Below are 15,131 nucleotides of genomic sequence, written 5' to 3'. Positions count from 1 at the left end.
GGTAAAGTAACTGATTACAGGTTTTTAGTAATCAGATTTCATGTAACTGATTACATGTAGACTAATCAGTTACTCCCCAACCCTGTGCAAGTGCATGATATGTGTTTATTTTTGTCAAATCCCTCGCGGTGCAGATCATAGGAGACTCTTATCACAGAGACGGAAAGGGGGGAGGGGGAATACATTTATGCACGATGGCGCACGATGGCGCACGCGCGCAGCCGGTTTGTGTTCCGTAAAACATAAGCTATCACCTTCGTTGGTTGGTAGCACTGCGCTACTGTATAATAAAGAAGGGTAGGTCGCCTATCTGCGTGGAACTACTATTCCCAGAATGCAATTGCTGGTCTTTCTTTCCGGAAAACATCCGCTCAGGATGGACACACATGAACTCAAAAGGTACAGTGCAACTACAGCGACGAAATGTGCTGTTTTAAGGACATTAATGCAGCCGTTCTGTTATAAGGGGACATGTGCATTATATTATGCCTACTTTAAAATAACTCTGTGGCTAAGCAATTTAATATCCGCTGACGTTGATGGCTAACCGGTTTAGCATTCCTATTGATAATCAAAGTACCGGGATTGTTTTATTTATCTGTCCGCAGGGTTGGAGAGGGAGATGCGGAGAAACACGAACCGAATGAGAACAACGTTTGTTCGCTTATTCTGGGTCCGGGGTTGATGTTGGATGGTTCCACGGTAGCCTCTCGTTTTCTGCACGTAGAGTTGGAGCTGAACGTTCACCTTCGCCGGCTCTCGTTCAGTGAGCCCGTGCACTACATCTACAACCCGCTGGAGTATGCCTGGGAACCGCACCGCTGCTTCGTTGAGACTTACTGTCGTGGCGGACAGAGTATTCTCTTCCTGGGGATGAACCCGGGACCCTTCGGCATGGCTCAGACCGGGGTAAGGATGTGCAGGCAGGCCAAAGAGAGAGCCCAACAACTCTCACTTGATAGCTACATTGTTAAGTTAGCCTACTTCCATTCAGGGCAAAAGGTAAATAAATAGTAGCCTCCTAGAACTTTTGGTTGATAGAGGACAATATAAACGTTTATTACCACTTTCTCATATTCACCATTGCAGAATGGAAATGTCTGGAATAAGGCATACACATAAATAAGTCAATATTGCCCACTCTGTTTAAATCTGATCAAAGTCAGGGTAGAATAGAGTTGTATTATTATCCACCTAATCATCATTCCTCCTCTGCTCTCAGGTACCCTTTGGTGAGGTAAACTATGTCCGTGATTGGCTAAAAATCACTGGGGAGGTTGGACATCCCCCTTCGGAGCACCCAAAGCGACTAATCAAAGGCCTGGCCTGCATTCAGAGCGAAGTGAGTGGCTCCCGTTTCTGGGGCTTCTTCCGCAAGCTGTGTGGTGAGCCAGATGTGTTCTTCCGCCATTTTTTTGTACATAACCTGTGCCCACTTATGTTCATGGGTACCACCGGCAAGAACTTAACACCCCCCGAGCTAGTCATTGGGGAACGTGAGGCCCTCCTGGCTCTTTGTGACATGGCACTGTGCCAGGCTGTGGCTGCCCTTGGCATCACCATGGTGATTGGGGTTGGCAGAGTGGCAGAGCAGCGAGCGCGGCGAGCCCTCACTGCGGCGGGCATGGAGGTACGGGTGGAGGGCATCATGCACCCATCCCCCAGGAACCCGTTGGCCAATAAGGGCTGGGAGGCAGTAGCTAAGGCCAAGCTGGAGGAACTGGGTGTCCTATCCCTGCTGACCATGTGACCTCTAGCTAATCAGCCTCCATGAGCGAATACTGTATTTGCTGTATGCTGGCCTGGGGGTATAAGTTGCCTGCTGGCACAGATCTAGGGTCAGCTTACCCTTCCCAAATCCTAACCTTCATCTTTAGGGGGAAGAACACATCACCCAGGCCCTCTCACACAGCAGTCCCTGTTGAGCAGCAGTTCCCCTCCAGAGCTCTCATGTTTATAGGCCATGCGGAGAAATAGTGCATCACAATGACTCTCCTCAGATGCTGTTATATCCATTACAGAAAAGATACATTATGTCTATATGTACTTTACTGTGGTGTGTACTGCTTCACAGCATGTCGACAGGTACTCATCTCTGACCTTTGTGAGGACATTCTGTAGCATATTACCTGGAAATAGTTCCAGAGACTGTAATGAAGAAATTAGAAGTTTTTAAAATGATATAATTTACAACAATTTATAAGATTAAAGATTTTCAGGATTACAGTAGATACTGTATACAGGTTTAGGAGGAGCTTGCCTTAGGTCTTTTAACAGCTCTGTTGCTATCAGACTCTGGTGATGTAACTGACCAGTTAGTCTAGAATAGGTTTTAGTTTGTTCTTCAGAGTTATTTCTACTGTTAAATGACAATGTTGTAATTTGTTAACAAGAAAAATAAGTCATGTTGCAGTAGTTTCTTTTATTTTCTTCTCTGTCTCGACAGTGGTTTGCAAATTTGGAGTGAATGTGGTAACAACATTGCTAAAGCAATGTTTCTCATTTGGTCAATTTAGTACATGTTCAAGCCAACCATTGTTGCTTGGCTGATGCTTTATGCATGGACATGCCCTGTCCTTACCTGTTACTTCTTAGCAGGTCTTAACGTGTTGACATCTTATCATTACTACTAAGAAATTCTGACCTTCAAGGTCCTAAACCCACATTACTGCATAGCTAGGTATAAAGCCATCTCTATAATGTTTGTACTGGGACGAAGCCCGAATAGGTCATGCATAATTAGAAGAAGCCCTTGACATACATGGCACTCAAATGGTCTTGCACCGTGTTGTTATACCACTCAGCTCTGCAGGAGGTTAAGCTTGTAATGGAAAAGGGACTAAAGTGTTCCCCTTGCAGGTTTCTCTTCGATGATGCTTCCTCCCTTACACAACATTCTGTACACCTCAGGCAAAATTCCACAGGTCAGGTGATCAAGCTTTCTGTGTGCCACTCTCCATGTGTGAACCTAAATCAGGTGGTCCCTTAATAAGAATGATCGCTTTAGAAATGCATGGAATTAATCTTATGCTATTGCCTTGTAATGCACTTTAGTGTGTACCTGATGTTAGTGTTTAAAAAAATAAACTCATTAAACAAAATAAATGTCCTCTCACTGTCAACTGTGTTTATTTTAGCAAACTTAACATGTGTAAATATTTGTATGAACATAAGATTCAACAACTGAGACAAACTGAACAAGTTCCACAGACATGTGACTAAAATAAATGGAATAATGTGTCACTGAACAAAGGGGGGTCAAAATCAAAAGTAATCTGGTATGGCCACCAGCTGCATTAAGTACTGCAGTGCATCTCCTCCTCATGGACTGCACCAGATTTGCCAGTTCTAGCTGTGAGATGTTACCCCACTCTTCCACCAAGGCACCTACCTGCAAGTTCCCAGACATTTCTGGGGGGAATGGCCCTAGCCCTCACCCTCAGATCCAACAGGTCCCAGATGTGCTCAATGGGATTGAGATCTGGGCTCTTCACTGGCCATGGCAGAACACTGACATTGCTGTCTTGCAGGAAATCACGCACAGAACGAGCAGTATGGCTGGTGGCGTTGTCATGCTGGTGAGTCATGTCAGGATGAGTCTGCAGGAAGGGTACCACATGAGGGAGGAGGATGTCTTCCCTGTAATGCCTACAATGACAAGTTCAGCCTGATGATGCTGTAACACACTGCCCCAGACCATGACGGACCCTCCACCTCCCAAACGATCCCGCTCCAGAGTACAGGCTTCGATGTAACGCTAATTTCTTCGATGTTAAATGTGAATCCGATCATCACCCCTGGTGAGACAAAACCGTGACTCGTCAGTGAAGAGCACTTTTTGCCAGTCCTGTCTGGTCCAGCGACGGTGAGTTTGTGCCCATAGGCGACGTTGTTGCCGGTGATGTCTGGTGAGGACCTGCCTTACAACAGGCCTACAAGCCCTCAGTCCAGCCTCTCTCAGCCTATTGCAGACAGTCTGAGCACTGATGGATGGATTGTGCGTTCTTGGTGTAACTTGGGCAGTTGTTGCCATCCTGCATCTTTCTTTTGGTGTTTTTCAGAGTCAGTAGAACGGCCTCTTTAGTGTCCTAAGTTTTCATAACTGTGACCTTAATTGCCTACAGTCTGTAAACTGTTAGTGTCTTAACGACCGTTCCACAGGTGCATGTAAATTAATTGTTTATGGTTCATTGGACAAGCATGGGAAACCGTGTTTAAACCCTTTACAATGAAGATCTGTGAAGTTATTTGGATTTTTACGAATTATCTTTGAAAGACAGGGTCCTGAAAAAGGGACTTTTCATTTTTTGCTGAGGTGAAATATTGAATTGCCACGACTTTGCTCTGGCATTATTAGAATGTTTTTGTACATTAACTCATTTCCACTATGTTGCATTTCTTTTGTATTGCGTAAGGCAAGGAATGGACTATATACTTCATTCTCATTATTATACTAAATCAGCCAGTTATTTGTATTATACGCTATGGTTTAGTGGAACGTTACACAGGAGTGCTATGTAACATGTTAATACAATGCTGTATCTTGAGTAATTACTGTGTTCATTGCATAAGCAGCTTAGTGGAAAGTACTTCCATGAATTCTCTCTGTTCCTCTTTTAACTCTGATCACAGTGGCTCCCAGTCATCAGGAGCTAGCAGGTAGAGAGGGCTGCTGCAGTACGGTGGTTTGATGTTGTTTGTCTTGATCCTGGATAATGCATAAATCATACAGTCACCAGCTACGAGCCTCACCATTACAGGGTGCAGGTGTGTGTCTGAGAGAGAGAGAAGAGGGGCCGCCATCTTAAATGGGTTTGTCTGGGGGGAGCTTGATGAGGCAGGACGTGGTGTCTGTATAATGGCCATTCGCTCTCTCTCACACAAAAACTCTCTGACTTCAGAGCACCTGCACACTCAAAATCAAATCAAATTTTCACATGGTTAGCGGATGTTAATGCGAGTGTAGCGAAATGCTTGTGCTTCTGGTTCCGACAGTGCAGTAATATCTAACAAGTAATCTAACAATTCCCCAACAAATACCTAATAAACTCAAATCTAAAAGGGGTGAATGAGAATATGTACATATAAATATATGGATGAGCGATGGCCGAGCAGCATAGGCACACCCACAAGCAAAATCACACGTATTCAAATGCACACACACTATGCTCCCTTGCGTTCTTTATCTCTCTCATACATGCAAACACACACACAGAATGGCGCTCCACCGCAGGGCTGAGAGCATAGCCGCAGTTCCCTAATGACTCCCATCCCTCTCTGTTCTGTGCCGCATTATTAATTAGCTCAATGAGCCTTGCCAATAGGACCCGCTCTGTGGATTAGAGTCCTGCGGTAAAACAGGCACACTCCTCTGAAAGTACCCTCCTGTGTACTGTCATGGGCCCTGGATGTGGGTCTAGGTGAAATTCAGCTGCTGTCCTGTCTCTCTGCCACAAACCCAAGCTGTGCTGCGATGAGCAAACTTCCTGGCATGATGGAGGCTGACAATAGAGGGGTTTGTTTTTGTGTCACGGTGTTCCATCCACCCATTTTGACACACAAATGCTGCTCATAGGTAAGACGAACATATTATGTACAGTGTATTCAGCATATAGTAAATGGGGTAAGACAATAACCCCTCAAGATAGTCCAGTTTGAAGCTTCAATCGATTCTGATGTTCCTCAGGTGCATAATTTTCAATTTTGAGACTGATCCTTTCAATGTGTGTTTGACTTGGTATTTGTGTCTTGCTTGTTGCTTTTCAAACATGACAGTCCACTTGACTGATGATGAGTGGGTGTTTGTATGTGCATTTCAGCATCTTACGCCAAGGAACAATGGCGCAGGACATACTTCTTGGCAGCCTGACCTCCCGGTGACCCCACATCCATGCGTGAGGAAAGGACAGGGGAGCTAACGTTAGCCGGCGTGGGCCTGTCAGAGCCATCGATTCTGTGATGAATGGAGGTGGCGGTTATTAAACCAGAATTAGAGCGAGGGTGGGAGGAGGGGGAGGCAAGGAGGAGTGGGAGAGGTGATAAATGAAGGGGCGAAATGTTCTGCAAGAGAGGATAGAGGAGGTGGGGGGGATTTTGAGGGAGGTGGATGGCACAACATCAGCATCATCCCTCTTTATTATCCTCCAGGGCCGCCCGTCATACGGAGAGAGCGAGGGCACGAGAGGGGCACACCTAACTGATAACCTCCACACTGTCCACACACACTGGAGGAAAGGGGGTTGGGGGAGTGTAGGCAGGGGTACACATTACTGATATGGAACCTTAAATTCTGCCCCCCTCTGCTTGGGCTGTTTCCTCCCCATTCCCATCACTCCGTTTGGCCTTCAGTGTTGAGATGACTGGGGTTTCTATTGGAATATTAACATTTTTAAATGTGCAGTTTTATCCAGCCTCATGTTTTTGGAAAATCTAGAAAATATAAATAGATGATTAAAAAAACGTCCTGCTTATAAGAAAAGGTTACTGTGAAATTAATTGGATAGATTCTCGTAAGATGAATGTTCTCATTAAAAAATAATTTAATGAAAATTTGAATGTATAAGTTTAATTTTCCTAAGTGTTTTGCCTGTCATAAGAATTGTTGTTTTAAAGTCTTGTGTGACTCCCATTTTTCTTGAACTCTTCTTTTTTTCTGTGGCTGCAAAGCCCATCAATCATGGCGTGCTCTCGAGAGTGGGACGGTGCTCACGCGGTACACACAGATAAGTCATACAGGCGCAGGATATTAGACGGATCAGCAGGGGGGAAAGAACAGTGAGGGTTCACCGTGCGGTTACGACACGGACGTACATGCACACGGTCATATGGGGGATTGATTTTTCTAGGCAAATCCATTTACCATCGGCCATTGCTGTTTTCAGTGTGTTTCGAGAAAATACGAGACGAGACAGATAAATTGTCACATTTCTGCACCATGCACTGTACTAATCACTTCCCTTCTCCTCTCTCTACCCCCTCCATCACCCCCTCTGCTCTTTTTTATTAGTGGTTTATTTATCAATGTTTTAGTTACTGTCGCTGCTAATTTCTGCCCGGGTTTGTCTTCATTACACCTCTGGAGTCGTTAGGAGAGAGCGTGCTGCTGGGTTATGTAGAGGCACCACACTGCTTCTCACTCACTTACTATGGTAATTCTCTGGCTTGGTAATGGCCTACCTCCCTCTACAAATTTAAACCACCCCCCACATTTTATCAGCTACAAGTTATTTGTTTTCCAGTCTAACCCAGTTTGTCTCCTTCAGTAAATGTGGATTTTGTTGATGTTAAGGTTGGGTTGGCCTGAAAAACTAGTTCCCTCACCCCTGGACCTAAACTGTACTCAACTGTCCACATAGAGGCCAAGAGACTATTGGCTAATGCTGGTAGATCTGCTGATGCATAAGTTGTGTCATCATCATGAGCAGGTGAAGGTTCAGTGGAGTCTTACCCAGAGGCTTATAGAGAAAGGGATGCTTCAGTTCTCAACCATTCTCCAGTCATTACTGAGAGGAATAGAATGTCTTGAATAAATTAAACGCTGAGCCGACTCTGTGTGTGTGTGTGCGTGTGTGCTTGTGTGTGTGTGTGTGTGTAGTGTACGTGTGTGTGTGTGTGTGTGTAGTGTACGTGTGTGTGTGTGTGTGTGTGTGTAGTGTATGTGTGTGTGTGTGTGTAGTGTACGTGTGTGTGTGTGTGTGTGTGTGTGTGTAGTGTACGTGTGTGTAAGGCAGCAAGTTGAAACATTTGATAGTATGGCCATTGTATGCAAAGGAAAATGCTCCACATTATCAAGGTGTATAATTGCAGTACTTTTAGAAAAAAGGGTTCCAAAAGGGTGGCTGTCCCTATAGGAGAACCCTTTATGGTTCCAGGTACAACTCTTATGGGTTCCATGCAGAACCCTCTGTGGAAAAGGTTCTACATGGAACCCAAAATAGTTCTTCCTGGAACCAAAAGGGTTCTACCGGGAACCAAAAGGGGTTCTTCAAAGTGTGGGGACAGCCAAAGAACCCTTTTAGGTTCTAGATAGCACCTATTTTTCTAAGAGTGTATACTTGAAGATATACTGTATATTGGGAAAAAGCAGCCTTGGTAAAAGCACACCAGCAGAGAAGAGTTTATTGACTAAATGTTAAGCTGGCATTATCAAAAGAAGGCAGACTTATTTATGGGGCGGGGGAAGAGGGAGAAGCTCCGTGAGTTATGTGTGAACAAGCCTTAGGACCGTATACAGCAGACAGATATCCTGCTGCCTTGTCTCACGTCTCTATGGGTTGAGAGCAATGTGCATTGTGGTGCGGCCAGTACTCTTTGTGGTATTTCAGAGGCTGTGGTACTGGCTGTGGTAAGCGACGATGACAGATTCTGTTCTCTGAGTTTACAGATGGTATTCCTGAAGTAGTCTGTTCCCCTTTTATTTCAGCTTAAAATTATTCATTTGTTCTGAGCAATGAGCTGTCTAGCTGCCCTGCTCAGGTGATACTTGTGATTGGGTTGATGGATGAGAAATGGCGGTGGCACGTAGATGGCAGAGGGCGAACCAATCCCTCACTTAATTAGAAATGCTGTGATTCCATTCCACTGAGTGCAGCTTTTAAAAACACATTCAGATCTGAATATGAGACCTGCCTCCGCCTAATGTGACAACCTTCATGTGTGTTGCCAGATGTTGAGGATGCTGTGAAAAATGTACATTTTAATTCATATGAATAACTTTAAAGGCACATTCATGACTCTGGAAAATACTGTATGTCGAATCAACCTAGGGTCCACCACTACATCCTTCTCATATACCTTAAGATCTGAAAATACTTTCTGGATAGGTGTAAGCAATATGGAGGTAAATTGAATAGAATAGTACTTTGTTAGTCCATCCATTACTACAATCCATTACTAAAGAAATGTGTCTCTTGATCTGCTCCTATTCTCCTTCGACAACACATATCAGCTGCAGTGGGGTTCCCCTGGAGGGTGGATGGTTAATGCGTTTCTCAAGGGCACAATGACAGTGGATGGTAGCTATCATCTGAAGCCAGTAGTGCTCTGGTTTCCAGTTCAGTTCCCACCTTTATCATCCGGCCCAAGATTTGAACCAGCAAACTTTCAGCTACTGGTCTGCCTCTCAGTGTTCTGGGCTCTCCTTCCGATCCATCTAAGAGCTCAACTAGGTCAACAAACAAAAAGCAATTAAGTGGGGCAGCAGCCTCCTTCAGGGAGTTGGTAATTAAAGAGCGGTGGGGACAGCTTCATTCTAAATAGGTACTAAAAGCCCCATCCATCATCTCCACTGTGAAGGCTCCCTCTCAGGTCATGTGATGCACGAGAGAGAGAGAGAGAGGGGGAGAGAGAGAGAGAGAGAGAGACTGTGTGTGGTATGTCTGAGAGAGCTGGAAAGCTGAACACACAGCCTCCTTTAAGTAACTCAAAATGCATGTGTTTCTGTTCATCGATTTAAATTGTGCTGCCACATTTGCATTGCAGAAAGGGGCAAACATATCACATTCCCTTGTGATTGGTTGGATGCAAGGCGGTGAGGTTGAGGATTCAAAGTTTATGAACTGGGCACTACCATTGTGAACTGAAAGTGGGGAAGGTTAAACACAAAGGACACAGCATCCTTGACCTGTGCTGTTCCCCCCACCTCCAACTGCCTGCCCCTTCTCTTCCTCCATATGGTTGGGAACCTGTTAATATGGCAATCTCGCCAAGGGCAGCACAAATGATTTTCGGGGAGACTTTAACTGGTAAAGAAGAGAAGAATCCTAATTCAGTGGAGAAAAACAGTGTTAGGAACTGTTCAATCTCTTGGAGGCCATTCATGCATTCATTTGGATATTTCCCTACAATTACGCATTTAATATAGCTTCTAATCAGCATCAACTTATTTGGGATACACTGAGTGAAATATCTTACTTATTTACTAAAAGATCAGGCAATGGGTAGAAAAACATTTGACAAATTTACCACTTACCATTATTTGGGCAACAATTTAGAAGCTTAAAACCACTGGAACAGTGGTAAACTTGCCTGGTATTGGACGCAAGTGTATCTTGTCGCTACCAGGAAGATGGTTCGGGAGGCAAAGGACAATTGAAGGGCCAAAGTTGGAGAATTACCGAACATCTGTCATGACTTCCGCCGAGGTTGGTCCCTCTCCTTGTTCGGACGGCATTCGGCGGTCGACGTCACCGGTCTTCTAGCCACCGCCGATCCACCTTTCATTTTCCATTTGTTTTGTCTTGTTTTCCACACACCTGGTTTGCATTCCCTCATTACTCATCTTGCATATAACCCTCTGTTTCCCCCCATGTCTGTGTGTGGAATTGTTATGTGTAATGTATGTGTACTCCAGGCTGGTTTGCGCCGGGTTATGTTAATCCGTGTGTGTTTAGTTTTCTGAGTAACGTGTTTTGTTCGCCTCAATAAAGGGCTCCGTTTTCTACCCAATTCTGCTCTCCTGCGCCTGACTTCCCTGCAGCCAGTTACACACTCCTTTACAACATCTTTGGTCATCAAGTCTCCAAATCTACAATTGAAACCAAAAATAATAAAAGCATTTGATATTTTCTGAGACACTTGGGATTTTAATTCAAATCGTGTGCTGCATATTTAATAACCGCCCTAAACTCTACACCCCCAGTGGCTCTGTGACGCCCCCTTGACAACTGTGAGTCGAGGAAATGTCTGGTTGCGGCAACCAATCATATCGCTGTCTGTAACCAAGACTTAACAAAGAATTGCACTCGCCAACCAATCCGAGACCCCAGTGCAACCAGGAAGTAACCAAGAACAATGAGAACAGAGCTATAGAATTGGCTGGCACTAGAATAGGGGCCTTTCCTCTCCATCTCTACCATGAACATTTCATTCAACAGTAAAGTTTTCGCTGCTTACGTTATCTTTTTTTAAATGAGAAGTTTTGTTGTCTGCTGTTTTCAATTAGAATATCTAGCACTAGCAGGTAAGATCAGTGCATTAGGCACATTAGTACAGTTGTCTAACAATTTAGCTAGCTAGTGAGCTAACTAGCTATAGTACTTGCAGTACGAGTGTATTTTGACAGATTGTCAAAATAGTCTAATGTCAGCCCCAATACTTCCACACTAAGCTAAAATCATAAAGTGTGTGATTTAATAGTAGGCCTATGTTTTGTCACACCCAGTTAGCTAATGTTAGATACTAATCCTTAACAAATTTTACTGTGTGATATTGAATAAACATGCACTTTTTTCCCCTAATGTGTTGAGATGTTAAGTAAAGGTTAGGCACTATTCATGTAATGTTCCATCTATACATCCAATCTACACACTGTGATTACATTTTACATCTTATACTCACCATTACAATCTTTTCCCGTTATTTCCATAACACACATGGAGCAACACATCTTCAAAAAGTTGCCACATGGGAGCCTTGTCCTGAAAGACACCCGTTTCTACAGATGCACCATAGAGAGCATCCTGTCTTGTTACATCCCCACCTGTAAAAGCAGCTGCACCGTCCCCTGGAAGATCACAAAGGACTTCAGCCACGGCCTGTTCTCTCTGCTTCCATCTGGCAGATGGTAAGAGCATCCACCTCCAGGCCATAAGACTGTTGAAAAGCCTAGCTGTCCACCTGCACAACCTGCTGTTCACCTGCACCTTAAGAGACTGACTCTCTGTAACACTGACCCATTAACTCTATGACTCTCTGTAACAGTATTGCTTCCGTCCCTGTCCTGGCCTCAACCTGGGCTCGAATCAGGGACCCTCTGAACACTTTTGCAACTTGTCACCCACAAAGCATCGTTAACTATCGCTCCACGAAAGCCGCGTCTCTTGCACATGCACGCACGCATGCATGCACACTCACTCACTCACTACCATCACTGCTGCTATTATTTATTACTGTTTATATGTACTGCTCACTTTATCTACATGTTGACATAGCACATTTCATACTACATACTGTTACTGCTAGTTTTACTCCTACTTTTGAGAGATAGCCCAATAATAGACTAAAGGAGCCTAACATTACTCCTTATAGTCCAAGTATCTTGGATGTTCTGTTTAAAGGTGAATTGGCTCTGGAAGCCAAAAGAACCAAACACTCCATCTAAACGTGAATCGATTCTCAGTTGTGGTACGGTTCTAGAAACATAAATCCCTCTACTTTCACATCACATCAAAAGAATTTCACAAATGCAAAATACACACTTACTGAACACTGTTTTAACTGGTTTTAACACAGCTGCAGCCGACAGTATTTTTCAGTGACACATTTATGGCATCCGTCTTCCGTTTACACACAGCTGTTAGCAGACACATATAGCTAATTAGCACAGGTAGTCAGTTGGCTCTTTTCTTCTGTCTTTTTTCTCTAAATACCAGTGGCGATTTTAGCATGTAAATCTTGGTGGGGCAAAAAAAAGAAGAAGTGGGATGCATGCCATCAAAGCCACTACACAACACTAAATAACGTGATTTGATGTCATTTTATCTTTGGCCAATGACCTTGAGCTTTCTTGGATGGGCACTTCTCATGTAACTCTATGGCAGCACCCAAGGGGTTTACATTTTCGAGCTCTACCCTTAGACTTGGTGGTGACGTAGTGTCCCCATGATTGACAGAACACTGAGCCAATCACGGCGCAATGCTCCATATTTTCTGCTGGCTTGCCCCACCACCACCACAGAAAGCACTTTATTTCTTAAATGTTTTTATTTGCTCTGCCCCACCTGCCCTGAATGACGGGTCGCCACTGGCAAACACATGCTGTAACATGGAGATATGGCCCTGTGGTAAGACTAACACCATAAAGGTGTGTATCAATTTAACCTTTTGTTTTTTGTTTTGTATTTGAAAGATAAGGTCCTTATGCTTACAAAACCGTACTGCAAGCGGTGCGTGTTAATGTTCAGACCGAACTCCGGGGCTCTTAACAACTTCCCCGCCTACGTCCAATGACTCTTACGTGTAATGGAATTGAACTGAGAGTTTATGACCTCCACACCTGTGCCTGGCTGGGTCTCTGTCTGTGACCTCCACACCTGTGCCCGGCTGGGCCTCTGTCCATTCTCCACATCTATGCTTGGCTGTCCTTCAGTCAGCTCCTTGTCCTCTGTTCCTTACGGGCTGGGCATTCTGATTGGAGCCAACAATCAGTCTCTCCATTTTAAGGTAATTATACAAACTTGTAATTATTTGTGTTCAATTGTTTGTCCCTCTGTGGTGTTTATGACCTCCACACCTGTCCCCGGCTGATCCTCTATTTTTCAAGCTTATACAGCATCATTTTTCATTGATGTATTAGTCAACAGTATTCTCCCCTTCCTCTTAATTTACTCTGAGCACAAAACCCCTTAGCTGAATGCTGTAATTACATTCTGATCAGTTAATGTCAGTCTTTGAATGTGCCATTGTATAAACTATTTAATTTTCCTGAGTGTGTGCTGTGCACTGATTAAAAAACAAATTAGAGTATATTTGTCATTCTCACATCTTCCTCCAATTATGTTGTCTTCAATTACTTCCTTGATTTACAATCAAAATAACTTAGCCAACATTACGTTTTCGATGGAATCATTACATTTATAGATTAAGCCCTTTCTCTAAAACTGGGATAAACAAGATTTAACTCCTGCGGTGTTTAGGCCTACTAAATGTACCCTTCTTCATAGCTCATAGCTCAGTATTTGAAATATTTATTTCATAGTCTTTTTTGCTCATCTTTATCGAGGGTGCCAATAATTTTTACCTGACTGTATGTAGCCTGGGTATGTATGTATACAAGTATAGCACAGGTGAGAGGAGAGCATTACGGTTCTTACCGCCTCACTAGAACAACATGGAATACACGTCTCTGCATCCTTTCTAAGGTCATCTTTTGCAGGGAAACTATGTATGTTATATCATGCAATAAATGGGAACCTCACTCAACCAAATATCTATCTACTTTTACTCTGATAAGCCAATTTTATGTGGAAGCGTCATGAACCGCGCCAAGGCCAGCGGTCATCAGTAGTGTTCAACAGCTCTGTTCTCATTGGCCAATTCATGGTAACGTCTTGGTAGCGGTGCCGTCTCTGTTTGGTTGGTGAGGGCAATTCTTCGTAACTTCTTGGTAGGATCAGGGATATGATTGGTTTTCGCTACCAGAAATGTCCTCGACTGACTCTCTAACCGCCAGTACAATATTGTACCGAAAGACCATCAATTTTCTAATATGTAAGAGATGGTACTGTGACTGTGCTGGAGTGATGTGACGGTTGTGTTGAGTTTATAATGGGCCTATGTAGCCTAATAATATGTGACCAGAAAACTTGAGTTATTGTAGGCTACAGCTTGGGTCATCTATTTTGAAACCTCCCAAAATAAAAACGTTTGGATTTTTGAAATACTTTTCTTCAAACCGTGTGCAGCCTATTTCATAACTGCCCTAACATTGACAGAATAACGTGTAGGTGAAAAGATGGGCATGTTTCAAGGCGAATGGTCGTATTTGAAACTACTTCTCTAGAACGTCAGCGGCTCCGTGGCGCAATGGATAGCGCATTGGACTTCTAGGTTAAAGATCGTGGTGATTCAAAGGTTGTGGGTTCGAGTCCCACCGGAGTCGATTTTTTTTAATCTGTTGATAGTGAAACATGAGTATAGACTGACAATGAAACATGAGCATTTGCTAATACGCAAAATGTGCTTAACCTCAACTATAATAATAGCCCGAATATTCACCTCCATTGATAAACCGAAAGGCTCTCTCTACACACAAGGTAGCATAATCTATCGCCGAAATTAAAGGAAGATTCACCAAAAATTGTATACTTTTATTAACGTCAGATGTCGGGTAGTTGTCATAGTCAATAACCAAATAGGCGACCCTTTACTATGCATACAATCTTGAAACATGTTAAAATACTGTGCTGGCAAAAGTTGTTTGCGAACTGCTTGTTGCTCTCTACGTGCTCGTTCAAGATTACGCAGCCTGAAGGCCTGCGTAACAGTGCACGTGGCGTAGTGGGTGTGGACTCGGAGTTGGCGGCTGGTGCTGGAAAAGGCTTCCAGGCATACAGTGTCGGAACAGAGAGTGCAACGAAAACCCATCATTCACCATGAAACATAGAACTTCTTTAGTAGGTTGATGAAAAAAC

General features: G+C 43.8%; 1 protein-coding gene and 1 non-coding gene across 2 annotated transcripts; both read left to right on the top strand.

Annotated features, from left to right (window-relative positions):
* The first annotated feature begins 334 nt into the window (after positions 1–334).
* LOC139413590 (single-strand-selective monofunctional uracil-DNA glycosylase 1) lies at positions 335–3,109 on the top strand. Its single transcript, XM_071161117.1, has 3 exons — positions 335–399; positions 609–909; positions 1,223–3,109. Exons 1-3 carry the CDS (start codon positions 335–337, stop codon positions 1,748–1,750), a joined length of 894 nt encoding a protein of 297 aa, XP_071017218.1. The 3' UTR covers positions 1,751–3,109.
* An 11,400-nt stretch (positions 3,110–14,509) lies between these two features.
* On the top strand, positions 14,510–14,599 carry trnar-ucu (transfer RNA arginine (anticodon UCU)). Its single transcript is given in 2 exon segments — positions 14,510–14,546; positions 14,564–14,599. It is a non-coding gene; the product is annotated as a tRNA-Arg (tRNA).
* The last annotated feature ends 532 nt before the right edge of the window (positions 14,600–15,131 follow it).

Source organism: Oncorhynchus clarkii, chromosome 7 (assembly GCF_045791955.1).
Source record: "Oncorhynchus clarkii lewisi isolate Uvic-CL-2024 chromosome 7, UVic_Ocla_1.0, whole genome shotgun sequence".
Classification (NCBI taxonomy): domain Eukaryota; kingdom Metazoa; phylum Chordata; class Actinopteri; order Salmoniformes; family Salmonidae; genus Oncorhynchus; species Oncorhynchus clarkii.
This window is presented reverse-complemented; position numbering and strand designations above follow the sequence as displayed.